We start from the raw sequence: 18926 nt of genomic DNA on the forward strand, positions 1-18926 counted from the left end.
AACCCCTCAGGGCAGGAGTGGGTGTCCATTCCGCTACAGAGATATTCTCCCCTTTGAGTCAGAATTCTGTTAAAGGGCATTGTACTGCTGGAGGCTCTCTGCAGGAGGCATAAAATCATGGTCCTTATCATTTGAATATTAAAGCTACCATGGTATGTTTCATGAGAAATGGGGTTTTAACTTGATGAGCGGGTCAAATTCCAAATTGAGTAATTATTTTTCCCACCTAAAATTAGCTTTATCATTTTCAGTTGGGAATGATATTCTTCCCATGATCTCAGCTGTTGTGTGGTAATTATACCTGAGGTGGAAACTCTGAAATTTTGGTTGTGCGGGTGGGGAGGAGAAAATGTTCTCTAGCAGAATGAATTTTTTTTTTGTGTGGAATAGCTCCGTGGCAGGCAGGCCCCGCATCTGTCCTCCATCAGGGCTGCCCAGGGAGCCAATCAGGCAGGGAATGGGTGCCCAGCTCTTCAGTTAGCCAGCCAAGTGGGGAACTAAAAGTCTAGGGAACCCCAGCTCCAGAGGAGTCTTGGAGCCCAGTGTGCCTGAGAGCTTGGGAACTAGGGCTTCCAGGCTCCTGACTTCCCAAAAGTCCCCCAAGCAGTTTGCCACGAAGCAGAGAGCCTGGGCTGCTGAGGAATGAGCCAGGTGAGCTGGCTGGAATCAAGGCATCTTCAAAACCTGCCTGGCAGGCAAGAGTCCAGTGGGAACCTGCCTGGTTTCCAATGGAATTTGGTTGAAATTTACTGATTCCCATGGAATGTTTAAATTTCAGTGAGTTTTCTAACTGCTTTAGTTGTGTTGGCTTTGTTTTTGCACTGATTAACTAGCTTTGCACGGAGAATAAAACTCCGAAAACAGTGTGTAAGCCCTGTCTAGGGAAGATTTTAGCTACCTTAGATACCCAAAGGGTCAGTCTCTCTCTTTTTTTATTAAAAATAATAAAAAATACTTTGGCTACGCTTGTATGGCTTGTCATGCCAGAAAGTGTCGTTGAATTTTGTGCTTCACTCCAGAGGAGGCTGCATTTCATGAATTTCAGTAGGGGAATGTGATCCCTTATCTGATCATTGTGAAACTGAAATAATTTCTGTAAAGCTCAAAACTCCCTGCTCAAAGTTATCTTCTCTGAACCCTTTCTCCTCCTTTCTCTTTCTCTGAAAGGCAAAAATCTGCAATATCCAGGCGGAACTCTCCATATCTACACCCTCCTCTTCCCTCAATTTTACTATTGCTGAGTCCCTTATGTCCCCCTATCCCTCATCACTTTCTCCCCTCCTTGTTATGTTAATCTAACCACACTTCTCTCCTTTTGCTTCACCTTCCAAGGCTGCCTGTGCCTCTGGATCTATAAGGTTTCTCTGCCTCTCCACCAGCCTGCCTACCTCTTAGACTGCCTTGTGTGAGTGTGTACTTAAGGAATAATCCTTCACACTGTTATACAAGTACTCCCATTGGCTATGTGATTAAGGAATTGCAGGACTGGGCACAGAGATTGTAAAATGTCTGGGGCAGGGTAAAAGTCCTTTTGTGGGGCCAGTTTTAAACTGCCTTAATTACATTTGTGGTTTGGATGACTTTGGCCACTAAAATTCACATTTCTAAGGCACCATGCACACCAATGGCACTATATAAATAAAGCCATTTGAGGGCTTGATAGAAAAGGCTCTTTAGAAATAATATATTACTTCCAGTCTAGAGAAATGAAGGGCCCTTTAAAATTAACTTTTACAAGCCCTGTGTGTTTAAAAACTTTTACATCATCTTTTTTTGTTTCCCTTTTGTTTAACCAGCTCTGCAGGCCTGAGCATGTTTGAGCAGCCAAAGATCCTATTTCATGTAGGATCCTATTTCAAATCCAGGCCAGGCCAGATCAGTAGAAAATCAGCACACAGTGAAATAAAACTGTCTGTGAAATTCCTTCACCTGTGGGAAGATGGAAGAGGAAGAGTGTAATAAAGCAAATACTGATTTTCTTTTTGAGGTGAAAAACTCTGAAACACTGTCCTTGGGTGTTGCACAATCAACCTTGATTGAGCATTGATCATAGCACAATTTTGGTGTATTTTGTGTCCCTTGGGTAGCAGTTTAATGGCTGTTTTTTCAAACCAGTCACACAGCAGTGGTAGGATATTTTATGGAAAGAACAGAGGTACTTGTAAGTCTGAACATAGCTAACATAGTGAAATATGCCTAGTAATGCTTGTGATCTAAAAGTGCCTGTAGCACTTATTAGTTTGAAAAATTTAGGGTGAATCTAATCTCGTCTATAATTTGATTCAACATTACATCAGCTCCTATGATCTTCAGCAAATTTATTTGGCAACAGTTTCTTCTAATTCAAAGGCGTTTTGAAAGTTGAATCATATTATCCAAGGTTGTTGTTGTGCGCTTCCCTTCTCCCCCCATCCTCTCTTGTCGTGTTGTCTCCCTGAACACAAAAGAGAAATATGATTGTATAATAGTTGCGTGAGAGAAAAATTGCAGTATCATTTCAGATCATTGAAGGGGAGAGGGCAAGGGGATAAGAGAGACTCTAAATCTAAAGTTGGGAGACTATCAGGTTGCTCTGAATGCATGGGTGTTTGGATGTCTGCCAATATTATGCTGAATACCAGGGAAATTTTTCTTATGGTGAACTTGGTTCTATTGTGGAAATACGATCTTGGGGGAAGTTGTGTCTCTTAGCACATTTAAACCCCATCAGGCCAAAATCCTAGTGAATGTCTAATAGGGAGAAACCTGTTGTTGGTCCAAAGCAGAACATTGCTTGACGTCCCTCTTACAGCAGTGTAATTTTGAGGGGAGCGGGTAGGAATTTCTTCAGGGGTTGGAGGGAGGAAGAAGGCAAATGTTCCATAGCAGATTATTTTTAATTCTAAAAATTTACCTGTCTGAAAGCTTACAAGTTGTTCTGAATGTAAAGTTACCTTGAGGGGGTAGGCGTAGTGGGCAGAGAGAGTAGGAGTGCCGGTCTAAGAGGCACAGTAAATACAGTTTCTATCATGGATCTCACTACCATGTTTGGGTTACAGGGGGGAAGGAGGGGGTTTGTGTATGTATGTTTCTATATGTGAATCATTAGAATACTGTGTGCCCACGCACACTTGAAAATCCTCATGAATGCATAAGCAAAGAAATTGAAAGGAATTAGGCACCCAACTCCCATTGGAATTAGTTCTGAGTTAGAAACCAGATTCTCTTAGACTGCTTTCAAAATCCCAACCACAATGTTTAATAATACACTTGGTGTGATGTCAATGGAAACTTGCTGGGTGGATCTATTTAGGGCCTCCATGAGAGTTTATATACTGACTTGAGTGTTTAGATTCATTGGACATATTCTAATTTCCTGTACATTTTGTGTTCAGTCAGGTCCTGGTCTGTGACTGAAGCTCCTATGCACTATGTTATTACTAATAATGTAATTTTATTTCAGTAGTGTCCTTCGAGCTTAATATATTTACTATACAGACAATTACTGGTTTTCGGAGTTGGGTCCTACAAGTCTCTCAGATAGTAAAGGGAAACAAATTTAACTGAAATGAATGGAGTAGTAAAAAAAATAAATAAATAAAAATTAAAACAGAAACCCCTGAAATTGAATAGTAGTAAAGTAAGCCTTGCTGCAAACTACAGAAAGATTATAATGGAAGGGCAGAGTAACGGTGGTTGTGCTGCACTTTTAAGTGTTATCCAGCCAGACAAAAAACATTGTCTCAGCACATGCTGGGCTTTCCTTAACAGAATTTCATTATTTTCATTTTGAGTGGCTTAGCTATGAGTTATATGGGACAGATTAAAAAAAACTCATCAGAATTCAATAAAAATGAGGATAGAAAAGCAGGGTCAATTCAAACTTGAAAACCAGAGGACTTAACTGGAGGGAGTGACTCAGTGGATTGAAAGGAGGATCTGATTGATCTGCTCAAGTGAACAATTACACCAAAAGTTGGGACAGTTATTGGAAGGAGACAGAGAGGAAGCTAAGGGCAGTCTACACTACAAGGTAAGTCTACCTAAGTTGTACAACTCCAGCTATGTGAATAATGTATCTAGAGTTGATGTAGCTTAGGTTCACTTATTGCGGTGTCTACATGGCACTGGGTCGACAGGAGAATCTCTTCTCATCCGGTGGTGTCGATGGGAGAGCAATCAGTGGTCGATTTAGTGGGTCTTCACTAGACCTGCTAAATTGCCCCCATGGATCGATTTGCTGGAGTGTCGATCCACACTAAGTGTAGATCTACCTTAAGAAGAAAGCTGTGGAGCAAATGAGTTGAGTGAATAGGAAGTGGACTAAGGTCAAAGAATCCTGTGGCACCTTATAGACTAACAGACGTTTTGGAGCATGAGCTTTCGTGGGTGAATACCCACTTCCTCAGATGCATGTAATGGAAATATCCAGGGGCAGGTATATATATGTGTGCTAGCAAGCAAGCTAGAGATAACGAGGTCAGTTCAATCAGGGAGGATGAGGCCCTGTTCTAGCAGTTGAGGTGTGAAAACCAAGAGAGGAGAAACTGGTTCTGTAATTGGCAAGCCATTCACAGTCTTTGTTCAATCCTGAGCTGATAGTGTCAAATTTGCAGATGAACTGAAGCTCAGCAGTTTCTCTTTGAAGTCTGGTCCTGAAGTTTTTTTGCTGCAGGATGGCCACCTTAAGGTCTGCTATAGTGTGGCCAGGGAGGTTGAAGTGCTCTACTACAGGTTTTTGTATATTGCCATTCCTAATGTCTGATTTGTATCCATTTATCCTTTTCCATAGAGACTGTCCAGTTTGGCCGATGTACATAGCAGAGGGGCATTGCTGGCATATGATGGCGTATATTACATTGGTTGATGTGCAGGTGAATGAACCAGTGATGGTGTGGCTGATCTGGTTAGGTCCTGTGATGGTGTCGCTGGTGTAGATATGTGGGCAGAGTTGGCATCGAGGTTTGTTGCATGGATTGGTTCCTGAGCTAGAGTTATTATGGTGTGGTGTGCAGTTACTGGTGAGAATATGTTTCAGGTTGGCAGGTTGTCTGTGGGCAAGGATTGGCCTGCCACCCAAGGCCTGTGAAAGTGTGGGATCATTGTCCAGGATGGGTTGTAGATCCTTGATGATGCGTTGGAGGGGTTTTAGCTGGGGGCTGTATGTGATGGCCAGTGGAGTCCTGTTGGTTTCTCTCTTGGGTTTGTCTTGCAGTAGGAGGCTTCTGGGTACACGTCTGGCTCTGTTGATCTGTTTCCTTATTTCCTCATGCGGGTATTGTAGTTTTGAGAATGCTTGGTGGAGATTTTGTAGGTGTTGGTCTCTGTCTGAGGGGTTAGAGCAGATGCGGTTGTACCTCAGTGCTTGGCTGTAGACAATGGATCGTGTGATGTGCCCGGGATGGAAGCTGGACGCATGAAGGTAGGCATAGCGGTCGGTGGGTTTTCGATATAGGGTGGTGTTAATGTGACCATCACTTATTTGCACCGTGGTGTCAAGAAAGTGGACCTCCCGTGTAGATTGGTCCAGGCTGAGGTTGATGGTGGGGTGGAAGCTGTTGAAATCCTGGTGGAATTTTTCCAGAGTCTCCTTCCCATGGGTCCAGATGATGAAGATGTCATCAATGTAGCGTAGATAGAGAAGGGGTGTGAGTGGACGAGAGCTGAGGAAGCGTTGTTCCAGGTCGGCCATGAAGATATTGGCATATTGTGGGGCCATGCGGGTGCCCATAGCAGTGCCACTGATCTGGAGATATATATTGTCATCAAATTTGAAATAGTTGTGTGTAAGTATAAAGGCACAGAGCTCAGCAGCCAGTTGTGCTGTGGCATCATCAGGGATGGTGTTCCTGACAGCTTGTATTCCATCTGTGTGTGGGATGTTTGTGTAGAGAGCCTCTACATCCATGGTGGCTAGGATGGTGTTTTCTGGGAGGTCACCAATGCATTGTAGTTTCCTCAGGAAATCAGTGGTGTCGCGGAGATAGCTGGGAGTGCTGGTGGCATAGGGTCTGAGTAGAGAGTCCATATATCCAGACAGTCCTTCAGTGAGAGTGCCAATGCCCGAGATGATTGGACGCCCCATGTGTGGTATTCATCATCTTTTGATATCCTGGAGAAAACTTGCCTTTAATAGAAAGGACAATGGTTGCATTGTGGAGGCCAAAGCTGGGAGCAGTTAGGTATGTCAGAGTGAATATAGCCTGGGTAGATGGATCACATATGCTACTGGCACGTAGATTTTGACCTACGCAAAGACCCTATGTCTTGTGGTAGGTACTGAGTGTATTTGTGAGGGGCAAAGTAATAGGTTCCCTGTAGGCTTTGGGCTCTTATGTTACCATATCTACAGCTGAGTACTTTTCACATACTTTTGCTGGAGGCTGAAATCCTAACATGAATGTCCAAGCCCCCTGTGTCACTTGCTCTTAAGATGTTGAAAAAGAACTCTTATGGCATGAACTAGAACTTAAAAAAAATCTTGCAGCAGATGGTATTAAGTTGGGTACAGGTATCACCTGTACCCAACTTAATCCAGCCAAAACAGTCTGCCAGTGAGAGTGGAGAAGGCTGGAAACCTGATGGCTCAGTTTGAGGAAGGAGGGAGTGATGAGTAGCAATCTGGCACAAACCTTGAGCTAATCATGAAAGAGGCTTCTTATTTATTTTATAGATCACTAAATTACCTACAGTTTGGTGGAGAACTCTCTGGCACTGCTAGCTAGCACATACAAACTAAAACGCTTGGGTGCTTGATATGATTTAAGCATTGGCCTGCTAAACCCAGGGTTGTGGGGCCATTTGGAGCAAAAATCTGCTTTGAGCAGGGAGTTGGAAAGGACCTCAAGAGGTCATCTAGTCCAAGCCTGATATTCTATGATTCTATGTGCTGTTACATTCCTGTGATAGTTGACGTATTTTCAGTCTGCTTACCACATGCTAGTTTCTTTGGGTGCATTGGGAGGGATTTTATAAGAAATGGAGTTTGTGATACTGCTGACAATATGTGTAAATTACCATTAAGAAAAGAGAGCCTTGTAGTTAAGGCACAAGAGAACTGGGATTTTTCAGATTTGGATTTTATTTATAGGCTCTGTCAAAGACTTCTATGTAATCTTCAGCAAGTTGCTTAATCTCTGTTACCACAGTTTCCTCCATCTGTTTCCGACTTCATGGGTAGTTGTAAAGCTAAATTCATGAATGTTGTAAAGAGAGCCTTGAATGGAAGACAACTTGTAATTGCAAAGTGTGAGCTCTATTTCAACATGATGAAAACTGAGTCCCACCTGTTTGCTCACAAACCCTATCATCTTGATTTCTGTTAACACCACAATCCTCCACATGATTCTGACACTAAAGTTGTGGGGCTTCCCCTTCCTTCACACATTCAAGATGTTGGTCTTTTCTCCACAAGATACTAAAATCATCCCTTTGTCTATCCTTGTGGCTAAAACATTTGCCAGTGTCTTGCTTAGCTTCTGCCTTTGATTACAACTTTGTCTTTTATGCCCATCCTGATTCCTGTGGTACTCAACTCCAGTCTATCCAGAACATCTAAAATCATCTTTTTTTGCCTTTTCTGCTGCATCACACTTCTCCTCAAGTCTCTGTGGTGAAGGTCACAATTCTCACCCCCTCCTTGAAGAAACTGCATCATTTTGCCCATGCCAACATCTCTGTTCTCAATTCTTACCCCTCCACTCCTTTGCCCTCTTGCTGTAATGAGGGGTACCTCACCATTCTCTCTTTCATACCACCTCCTTGCTTGGGATGACCTCTCTAGCCCAGTGCATCAAGCATCCTTCTTTCAAATTCAGATCCTTCTTTCTTCAGATTCAAACGCCAAAGATCAGAAAGGTGCCCTGACTCAGCACCCCTGAGTTTTCCAAAGCATCTTTGTTTCTGATCTTTGTCTATTTTGATTGCAAGTTCCTTCGAAAATGGATCAGATTTTCCTTTGTGTATTGTATAGCTCTGAGCAAATTCTTGGTACATGATAAAGAATAATAAAGTATTATCAGAGAATGGAAGTGGGGTTAGAAGAGATGAATTGTGTGTACCCTTAAATAGTGCTTATTACCATGGCAACTAGACACATGGAATGCAAAGAACATTAAACCCAGTCAAATTTTTTACAAAATAAATAAGCCTTAAGTGCACACTGGACTCTGGTGCTGACAAATCACCATGAGGCATGACTTCCAAAGGTGAAGGCCTTCAACTAACACTCCTTGAGGGAGCTAGCGGCCGGCAGGCCATAGTCACAAACTCAGATCCAGAGGTGAACTGGGGTGGGGAATGATTTGAATCTAGTAGTCTGGTTTAGGACTATGTCCAGGTTTGCTAGGGACAGTAGTTTCACAATCCTTTATTGCATATATTGGTATACACAGTGCACTGCTTAAAGGGACAGAAACTAATCTGTACATGCTTACAGAAAGTATCTATCTGTAAGAAAAAAACAGTATTATATTGCCTACTGATGGATATCCATTGCTGGAGATTCTTTCCAAAACAGTCATCCTCTTCATATTCTAGTTGAACAGCCTAGTTTTACTTCCTTTTAACATCATTTTTATAATAGAGCAGTGGTCTTGAGTGCTAATGAGGCAGTATTTTATCTGCGCTTAGTTGCCTAGGTGCTGTTTCCCCATCTGCAAAGTATTCTGAAGCTGTCTGATCCTGCCAAGGTGCTGAGCACTTCAGACAATGGAAGGTGAGAGCGCTCAGGTTCTCCTAGGGTGCAGTCAGATCATACAAAACCCAGTCCTTAATATAAAACATACATTCTTTCAGGTACTGTACCATATGAGTTCTCAATTCTTTAGTGATTAGTCATATGTCTGCAATTAATTGTATGTCTGCCTGAGCCAGTATTGAAAATGAATCCAGAACAGTTTAGTCTTGAGATGCAAACTTACGGTGTGGCAAAAAATCGTTTAAAAAAGAATAAACTTGACTCGATATACATTTTTTTAAATACAAGGTTCTGAGCCATTACAGAACACCTTACATAAACAGTCCAAAGTGGAAGAAGAATAAATACAATGGATATTTTTGTAATCCTTTTCCTTGTTTTTCACAGGTAAAGGTGAAAAAGAAGAAGATTGAAAACTGTCCTGGAAAAGAACTAAGTGCAGTAAAGAAGAGTTAGTGAAAAAGTGAATGTAAGTAATTCAGTTTTTCACAAATAAAGTAGTTGAGAACTGCTAGTGCTGTATGATCAGAAACCATAAAAATGATTGAGTAAACTGATGATGCCAAAACAAAGATCTAATTTTGAAATCCCAGTACATTTAATATTCGTATGGAACTTGGGACTAATCTTGAGCACACCAAGAATGCTCAGTCAGGACTTGTGTGTTTTTTAATTGTAAAAAGACAAACTTTAAAAAAATTTTAGGCAATACTCAAACTGTTACCATGATCTTGCCATTGTTGTTAGCTATCCATGTCTGCTTGAAACGAAGAGGCAACCTTGGGCTGTCAGTAAATGCCAGTTTTAAACAATCTGTTTAAACACGAGCTGAGATCCCTGAGTCCTGTATTGTAAACATATTTTCCATTTCAAATGGGATATAGGTTTACTTTGCCCCATATGTAGTATCTATAGCTGTGTGTATTTTTGCACTGAAGATTTGGATTTATAATACGAATTTCAGTGCAATGTTTTGTATTTTACTGTAAGTAGAGTTTTTTCAATGCCTGAGGTTTACTGCCCTCTGGAAGTCATTTTTTCAAATATAGAGGCAATTATTTTCTAACAGGAAGCTAAGATCTCCAGTTAATATATTAAATCCTTTAAAAAAATATTACATCACCATCAGTGTATAACCCATAATCATATTTCACAACTGTTAGTTTTATTGCAATCTGTATTGAAAGCATATACCATATTTTACTTCTCTTTGGTCTAGGAGTGTTTGATAATATTGTTACATACCTTCCCTATGTAGTAACTATGATACCTTTTAATAGGTAAAATTAGAATATTCTCTGTGTGTTGTAGACTCTCTGCTGCTAACGAAAGTTCTCCTTTTGCTTAAGTGTGCTTTTGGAACAGACAGATTCTGAGTGAGTTGTATCCTTGCTGTCACCATGGGACGTTCTGAGTGGCTATAATGGTAGTGATGATCATGCTGCCACAGATTTTCCTGTCTTTTTAATTTACTACATTTTCCCAACAATCTCACCTCCTGTTTCCCATGGCTGCAAGTGTCTGTGAACTCATAAAATTACTAGCCAGCCAGTAGTGCAAAAACCATCTATAGGAGGGCAACCTTGGCTTATGAGATTGTTGTTGTGTCTAGAAGTTATTGGGATCTACTTAAATTAAGTAGAGACTCAACAGCAAGGTGTATAAGCCAAAGGTTCACTGATCATGTCTGCACCGAATGAATGTCCATACAGCGCTACCTGGTGCCTACTCTGCACGTCGTCAGTCTGAGTTTCACTGGAGAAGTTGATGGTTGCAGGATCAAAGCTTAACAACCTCCTAGCATGCAGTGAAGTTAAAATTTGGAAGGATTTCCGAGGCGCTATCACTGGTTGTTCAAGTCCTGAAGTTCTGGGGATGATGTCCCTAAGGTATTACAATGACTGTGATTCAGCCAGTGATATTTTTTGAGAATAAGGATTTTTGAGTTGTACTCTGCTCTTATGACTCACCGTCTAAATACCACAGTGATATGTGTCTTACAAATACCAAAGCAAGATATATTTAATGAACACGTGGCAATAACTATACGTTCAAACTTCCTGAAGTCTCAGGATGGGGGAGGGGGAGCATGGGGAAGGGAGAGAAGTCTTTTGTATTGCAGTTGAACCAGCATGTTTGCATTATAATTGACTGAGTTGTTTTTCATGTCAGTCTTATTTCATTTTTTTTCCCCTTCTGTTTTCTCATGTTTATGCAGTAAGCAGAATCTTTTAAAGAAATAAACATGCAGCAGGGTACAGAGACATTTAGTATAGGATTTTAATTTCAAAATAGCTTACAAGTTTAAAAATTGCCTTTCAAAATATATAAAACCTAATCTTCAGAAAATGTCATTTTATTCACACATTGAAACTCAGAGTATACATCAAGCCGCTTTAAATTGATGGTTACCATGTTGACAAAATCTCTTGCTCTTTATGTTCCTCTGTCAATTTCAATAGAAAAACATACCAGTTAGTTAAATTAGTGTCAACTTTTTTATCCATTGTGGCAGAATTATTGTGATCTCTAACGCATATTGTTTTTCATCTGTTTTAACTTTATGAACATACAGATTAAAGCTCTGAGTGGAAACATCATTTCTAATTTATATATGTGCCTTTGTACCAGTAATGCATTGCAAATAGAAGCATATCTTCCTAAATTTTGAATTCTTTGTCAGATACTAATCTCGTAGTGTCTAAGAGATTTGGATAGCACTGGATTAGCACATATATGGAGTGGGACAATACCTCTTTATAGCCACTATTTTTAAAAGACTTAATTATTTTGTATTACCATAGCACCTAGAGGCACAGAACACCCAGAATGGATTTGTGCAATAAAAATGATTATTTTGTTTTGGTACAGAAATGTGGAAAAACGATATGAAACACATTAAGATTGAAGCATGTTATATTAATTTGGCATTGCAGTTGAATGGTTTTGTTACTCAGTTACTTTTAAAACTGATTGAGTAGAATAAACCTCCAAAAATACTTTTAAGCATATGTGCTTTCAAATGCTTATTAGTCAAACTGGAACCAACAGGTGGGAGAAATTTTGCTTCACTGCTTTCCCCTCACAGCTAAGTTAGATGATGAAAGGAAGAGAGGGGAGGAAGGGCCACAACAGTGAAACCTAGGTTGTGTGGGGAAGGATGGAAAGACAGAAGGGGACAGGAAGGTGGTAATTGCACTGGGACATGGTAATTATGCAGAGTGAAGGGGGTTGTCAATGTGGGCGGATGGAATGGGACAGTGCACATGGGGCTGCGGAAGTAGAAAGCGTGCAGGGAGCCAAAAGATCACTGATTAGGTTTAAACTCTGTGTGTGTGTGTCTGTGTGTGTGTGTGTGTGTCTGTGTGTGTGTGTGTGTGCGCGCGCATGCGTGCCCACAGCGGGGAAACATGCAAATTGAGACACTTGAATTTGACTCTTCTTGTATATTTATAATCATCTGAGGTCGGCAGGACAAATACTTAATGTATTCCTTTTTACTAATTGCTCCCAAACAAATGATTATTAAATAAATGCACCTATAAAGAACCTGGCTAGAACACCAGTATTACCACAATATGTGTTTTCTCATTCGTTTGCACAATGCCCAACTCGCTAGGGGCCAGACCCTTATGGAAGTTCTGGGCAGTACTATAGTAATTTGACTGTAAGCATACAGTAGAACCTTAACATTACGAACACCAGAGTTATGAATTAACCAGTCAACCACACACCTCATTTGGAACCAGAAGTATGCAGTCAGGCAGCAGACACACGCCCCCACACCTGCCCCCCCCCCCCAAAAGGGCAAATACTGTGCAGTCAGGGCCGGTGCAACCATTTAGGCAGCCTGGGTGGTTGCCTAGGGCACTAGGATTTGGGGGGCGCCATTTTCTTTAGCAGCGACTGCAGTGGCCGGATCTTTGGCCGCCCCGGTCGCCACTGGCATTTAGGTGGAGGGAGCTGGGGCAGGAGAGCTTGGGCAGGGCTGCCTGCAGCAAGTAAGGGAGAGTGGGCAGCACACAGGGGAACTCCCTGTCCCAGCTAACCCCTGCCCTGCCTCCTCCCCGAGCACACTGAGGCTGCTTCACTTCTCCCGCCTCCCAGGCTTGCGGCGCCTAAGCTGATTGGCACCGCAAGCCTGGGAGGCAGGAGAAGTGAAGCAGCCACGGTGTGCTCGGGGAGGAGGAGGAGCAGTAGGGGCGAGCTGCTTCACTTCTTCTGCCTCCCAGGCTTGTGGCACCAATCAGCTTAGGTGCCGCAAGCCTGGAAGGCGGGAGAAGTGAAGTAGCCACGGCGTGCTCGAGGTGGAGGCGGAGCAGGGGTGAGCTGGGGCAGGGGGGTGCCTGAGGTTGGGAGGTGGGGAGCTGCTGCAAGGGGGACGCCTCAGGGCAGAGAAGGGGAGTTGCCATGGGTGGGGTGTCTCAGGGTGTGCGAGGGGGAGGGTGCAAGATGGAAGTTTCGCCTAGGGCACAAAACATCCTTGTACCAGCCCTGTGTGCAGTCCTATACTATTTTAAACATAAACTACTAAAAAGGAGAGAAGTTAAAAAAAAAATTGACAAGGTGAGAACTGTTTCTGTGTTTTTCATTTAAATTAAGATGATTAAAAACAGCATTTTTCTTCGTAGTGATGTTTCAAAGCTTTACTAAGTCAATGTTCAGTTGTTCTTTGGAAAGAACCATAATGTTTTTGTTCAGAATTACATTTGAGTTATGAACAACCTCCATTCCTGAGATGTTCATAACTCTGAAGTTCTACTGTATGTCTATATTGCAGCTGCGAGTGAGCCTCCCTGCCTGGGTAGACAGACTTCCACTAGTGGGACTCGAGTTAGCATGCTAACATGGATGTTGTGGCTTGGGTGGCCCATAAACTTGTGGGGTCTATGCGTTAAGTGAGAGGAGGATCCAGTGGAAAAAATAGTATGTGATCATGTAATTAACAACTGTATCATAATGCTTATGCATTCAGATTCCAGAACACTTTTTTATGTTTTAAGGAATACATTTGTCTTTCTTGAGATGTAGTAGATCTGCACATTAATCTTTTATTTTCTGGTATTCCTGCCAAATAACCTACCACAATATTTACTTTGTACAATTTAATATCTAGGAGACAATAATGTAAATTCTTAGCATTTTAGGAGAGCTGTGGCATCAGGTTCAACTTCAAAATATCAGCCTACCAGAATGCTTAACATTTTGATCTTCAAGAGTGGTCTCACAATATTGGCTAATCCTCACAGAACACCTGTCAGGTGAGTATTATTATAGATGAGGAAACTGAAGCAATGTTTAAAGCCAGCATTTTCAAAGTTGGGTGCTGAAGATTAGGTGCCTAACTAACCAGCCTGATTGTCAGAGGGGATGGACACCCTCAGCTGTCGTAGACTTCAATTGGAGCTCCAAGTGTTTGCATGCCTGAAATTCAGGTTGGTTATTTTGATACCTCAGTATGAATTTAGGCTCTAAATCTGAGGCCCCAAAATTTGGGAGTGTTGACCAAAGTGAGTGGCCCAGGGCCAAAGAGGGAGCCTCTTAGATTCAAGACTGCAATTCAGGAGTTCTTGGTTCCCAGGAGCTCAAGGCCTTGGGCCCGCACCCCTTTTCATAGTGTCAGGCAAAGAACTCTTGTTAGAGCAGCAAAAGGAATGAGCACAAAATAGACAAGTCTGGGAGGGTCTTCCTTTGAAGATTTTATTGAGCAAGGGCTGTGTGAAGGCTGTGTAAAGGGGGAAAGGTGCTTGAATTTGGAAGGCAAATATAATGGCAGTTAATTTGTCCACCTCCCACTGTTAGTTTCATTAAAAATGTGAGTTACCGTGTTATTTCTGATGTACTTTCTGCACCTCTTTCCCCGTTCTGTTACACAGTCATCACAGTGACATAAGTGGGCTGGAGAACAAATTTGCATGCTGTTTGGCCCTAACCAAAAAAAAAAGAGCATTGGGATATTAAATGAGCAATATGTCCATGCCATTTAATGTATTGCTAAGCACAATTTTAGTTAGAACGTGGAATTTATTTTCAAGTGCATTATGTCATGTCATGTCATGTAAGCTGTTGTTATATATCTGTTTGCTTTCTGAAATTCTGTGTATTATACAATACCTTTGTACTGGTGAGTGACACATTGAGCTTACAGTGCTACAGCATTCCCTTCTCACTACTGCAGAGCAGGTGGGAAACTAAACAAAACTGCAGCAAAAGGCTTTTGGCTGATAGGGATTGTTACATAGGGGAGGGAAAAACCTAGAGTACAAAGAAAGGGTCTTGACTGATTGAACAGCACAGAGCAGGCAAATACAGCTGAAGTAATAGTCGGCATTGTCTGGATTTCAAATTCAGAGAACTTCATTGCTGCTTTGGTCCTACTTGAAGTGAATAAATGCTACTGCCAGGAACAAAGCCCAAAACGGGGGGAGAAAGTGATGACTCACACCCCCATCTCAATCTCCAGTAGAGCGCTCCGCTCTCCCCCACCAACAGCCATGTGTTCTGGTTTTATAAATAACTAAGCATTTGAAATGTTCAGCATAGGCTGGGTGTGCATTGATACTGTATTAGAAGAATGCAGGCATCTACAGAAAAATGCTAAAGCAAAATTAAACTCGTTTATTTTTGGACTGGATTGTGTCATCCCACAGGGATATTTGGAGAGGAACAAAGCAAAACGAAGCCTCCATAGTGTTCAGGAAACCATCTAGAAAACTGCGGGCACACTAGAATAGAATTTAAGATCAGTCTTGTAGGTTACTATTTTAAAGCGGAACCACAGCTTTTCTAGTTCTCATTTTGTTGTGGCTTCACTGAACAATTTCTATTTAATGCACCACATATTTCCTTTTCCCCTTAAATGTGAATGAATAAAAATCTGCTATTTTTATCTGCCACAAAGTAATCTTTAGACAACATGAAAGAGAGAGTACTGATACCACGTTTCCATTTAGCTACTGATGTTTACTGACTACATTAAAAAAAAAAAAAAGTAATTGGAAAAAAAAGTAAGGTATATAGCTAAACAGCCTTTAAAGAGCCCATCTGTGAAAAATAGTTGACAGCATTGATTCTAGATCCTCAAAATATATCTTCAAAAAAGCCCTAATTTATAGATGTATTTGGAAGATTGGGATTTTCAGATTACAATGCAAATTTGGGAAATCTAGTGTATTTCATAATTTTTTTTACTACAGTGATTTAAGCAGTTGTTTGATATGAATAGATGTGAACTGAAACATTGTAATTATAAATCAAAACAGCTTACATTAACATGTCAATTTGTTTTCAATATACCCCTTCCACTGCTCTCTACCTTTACCACCACTACTTTTGTGCTAATGAACATGAAAAAATGCCCTGGGCTCTCAGGATTTTTAAGCTGTTTGTATTAATATATTTGTAAAAACCAATGTGATTTTATTTTCTCCACTTGCAGACTGTAAATTAGTGTTTATGAACTGTGAAAATATATTAACATTAGTTCAGTTTATATTTAATAATGAAAATCCTCACTCACTAGGGCTGAAATAGGGATTAAATAATATTAGTCTCCTTTGTAATTTTATGCCAAACTCAATGCAAGAACTAGTCAAGTAAATCATTTAATGTTGACCTTAAATGTGTTCATAAAAAAATCCCATTTGAATTTAGATATTTTTTTGTACATTAATTTTTTTATATTTGACTCTTCTGTTACTATAACCTTTCATTTGACTTTGCAAAGTGTGATAAATTCATGACCCCAAAAGAGGAAGTAAAGATGTAGATTTAAATACCAACCTTTTTATTAAAGGTCACTTTTTTGTTAAGTTATTTAAAAATGATACATAGTATATAAGCTGGTTTACATTTGGTTGCTTTCCACAGAATGACGTGAGTTCCATTTGTGGCTAGCTCAAATGAACACAAAGCAGAATCACAGTCTGTAGGAACTTTTGAGTTGGGAGTTATGATGTTACACAATGTTTATGAAATAAACAGGTTTTTTTTAAATGTCTAGAAATATCCAGAACACTCTTTTTGAAAAATATGGTGGGCTGATCACATTTAGGCCTGAGTAAAACTAACTTTTTCGTTTTCAAAACATGCTGGGTTTTTTTCAACATGAGGAAGGAGGGCTTTCTACATAGGTGTGGCTTGAAGGAATAAATAGGTTTGGGGCCATGGCTGATTATCTTAAAGTGGTGATCACCTTAGGTTTCTTTCTGAAAAATTTTCTTTGTGGAAATGTGCTCACAAATTGACACCTGTCACCATGATAGCTTAAGTGCTGGACAACAATTCCAGTAGAATTTGGCATGCCTATGTCGGAGATATATTCTGACTCCCTGCTCTCCTCCTCCCTTTTTTGAGGTGGTTCATTCTTTTATGACTGTCTTCTACTCTCTTCAAACTCCTATGGTGAAGAACTCCTGTGATGGCAAGGGATGGAAATACCATTTCTAGGGAAGGCCTTATTGGGGACATGGGCTGGGGTTTAGACTTGAATGTAGTCTTCCATGTTTGGGGCACACTACTAAGAAAGCTCTGCCCTATGTGCCTTAAGTCTTGTCTAGGACAGGTAGTCTGTGATGGTATGTCCACACTGCATCTGGGAGTCAGCCTTACAGTCTGGGGAGAGACATTCATGCTAGCAAGGCACAAGCTAGTGCACTAAAATAGAAGTAGACTATTCTTCTCTCAGGCCTAGAGCTGCAACACCTACATTGCTATTTTTAATATGCTAACTTGAGCTCAGTTACCCCGAGTCTGTCTACCTGGTGAGGGAGGCTTGCTGCCAGCTGCAGTTTAAACATACCCCAAGAGCCTGGTTCTGTCCCATTAACGGCATTGTAGATCAGGACTGAGTATGAAATTCAGTCTGTAAATAGATTGCTGGTGAAGTTTATAAACCACTGATATCATGTGTTCACATCTGCTTTGGTTAGACATTAAGTGTGCTGTCAGGGTGGATTGATTTTAAATCAACAATTTTAATCTTGATTTAAATCAGCAAGCAGGAAACTTTGATTTAAATGGGCAATATTAATTGAGTTTTGCATTCGTACTTGTACTTTTTAGATATTTTCCTAAAAAATGATTTTTGTTGGTTGATAACCACTAAAGCATGTTGATTTGCAACAAAATATTACCTAAATGTGGTGCTTTTTTGCTACCCAAGAGGTTACATTGTATCTATACATATTTAATAAATGAGTTATGTAGCTTAACACTTATTCAGATTTAATTGTTACGTTTTTGTTATATTAGAAAATGTTGAGTAATGCATTTCTTGTTTGTTAGATTAATTTTTTACTTGTGATTTGTATCAAGCTCTGTTTGGATGGAAATTTAAATTCAATTAAGAATTCACAAAATAGCATTTTTATTTAATAAAAAAACTACTTTATGTGCTGGATACAAACTTTTTTCCTCATCTAAACATGTTTTTCATTTAAAACTCTTTAAAACAATGTAACTATTACTGTAGTTAGTGAATTGAAGTGATTGTTTCTGCTAACTGTGCTTCAGGATTTTAGAACTAGTAGATCTCATCCTCTTACACCTAGTTTTTATTCATAGATTGGAAGAGAACAAGCTTTCCTGCTTTCAACTTCAGATTGGTTTTTAACTTTGAATGATCTATTCATTGAGCTCACTAGATGAATAAAATGAAACAAACAAAAAATTCTCTCTTCACCTGCAGAAGTTGTTTCTGCTCTCAAAAGCTGGTTTAGCACTTCAAAAAATTATTAGCTTGGTTCCAAGTGGTTAGCAAGTGACTTCCCTAAGTTTATTCGTTTGACTTTCCTTAAAGTTTGCCAGCAAATATGTGCTGCTTTAATATTATTTCTGATATTTAATTAAAATGATTTTAATAGATTGTAATAAATTTAGGGCTTAACAAAGGTTGTCAACTTAGAATTTAATTTTTTAATTTTTAATGTTTCTTTGTAAAGAACCTGTATTTAATTTAAATTTAAAAAAGATTTTTTGTCCACCTCATATGCTAGAGCTGCATGCTGCATCAATTGCAGTTTTATAGTTGCACTCATATTCAGACCCGGATGATTCATAATGGAAAATTCCTAATCTAAGAGGAAGGGATGGAGTCCCTTGATTAATCAAAGTTAGTAAATGTTGTTCCTCACCACTGATGCAGTTGTCTAGCTATCTTATCTTATTGATTAGGTCAAATGCCCTCAAATTTAAATATTTTCATTGTAGTAAACAGCACTATATAATATAGTTAATGTCAAGAAGAAGA

At 40.2% G+C, this 18926-nt stretch overlaps 1 protein-coding gene across 3 annotated transcripts in view; it reads left to right on the top strand.

Annotated features, from left to right (window-relative positions):
* The window catches only part of PLXNB2 (plexin B2), a 352730-nt gene that overhangs the window by 189343 nt on the left and 144461 nt on the right, over positions 1-18926 (top strand). For all 3 annotated transcript variants that reach the window (XM_030549188.1, XM_030549187.1, XM_030549189.1), the window contains one exon: positions 9065-9146. In XM_030549188.1, coding sequence (XP_030405048.1) covers positions 9145-9146 — 2 coding nt within the window. In that variant the 5' untranslated portion in view covers positions 9065-9144. The remainder of the gene's footprint in view (positions 1-9064; positions 9147-18926) is intronic.

The sequence above is a fragment of the Gopherus evgoodei genome, chromosome 1 (genome assembly GCF_007399415.2).
Source record: "Gopherus evgoodei ecotype Sinaloan lineage chromosome 1, rGopEvg1_v1.p, whole genome shotgun sequence".
Taxonomy (NCBI): domain Eukaryota; kingdom Metazoa; phylum Chordata; order Testudines; family Testudinidae; genus Gopherus; species Gopherus evgoodei.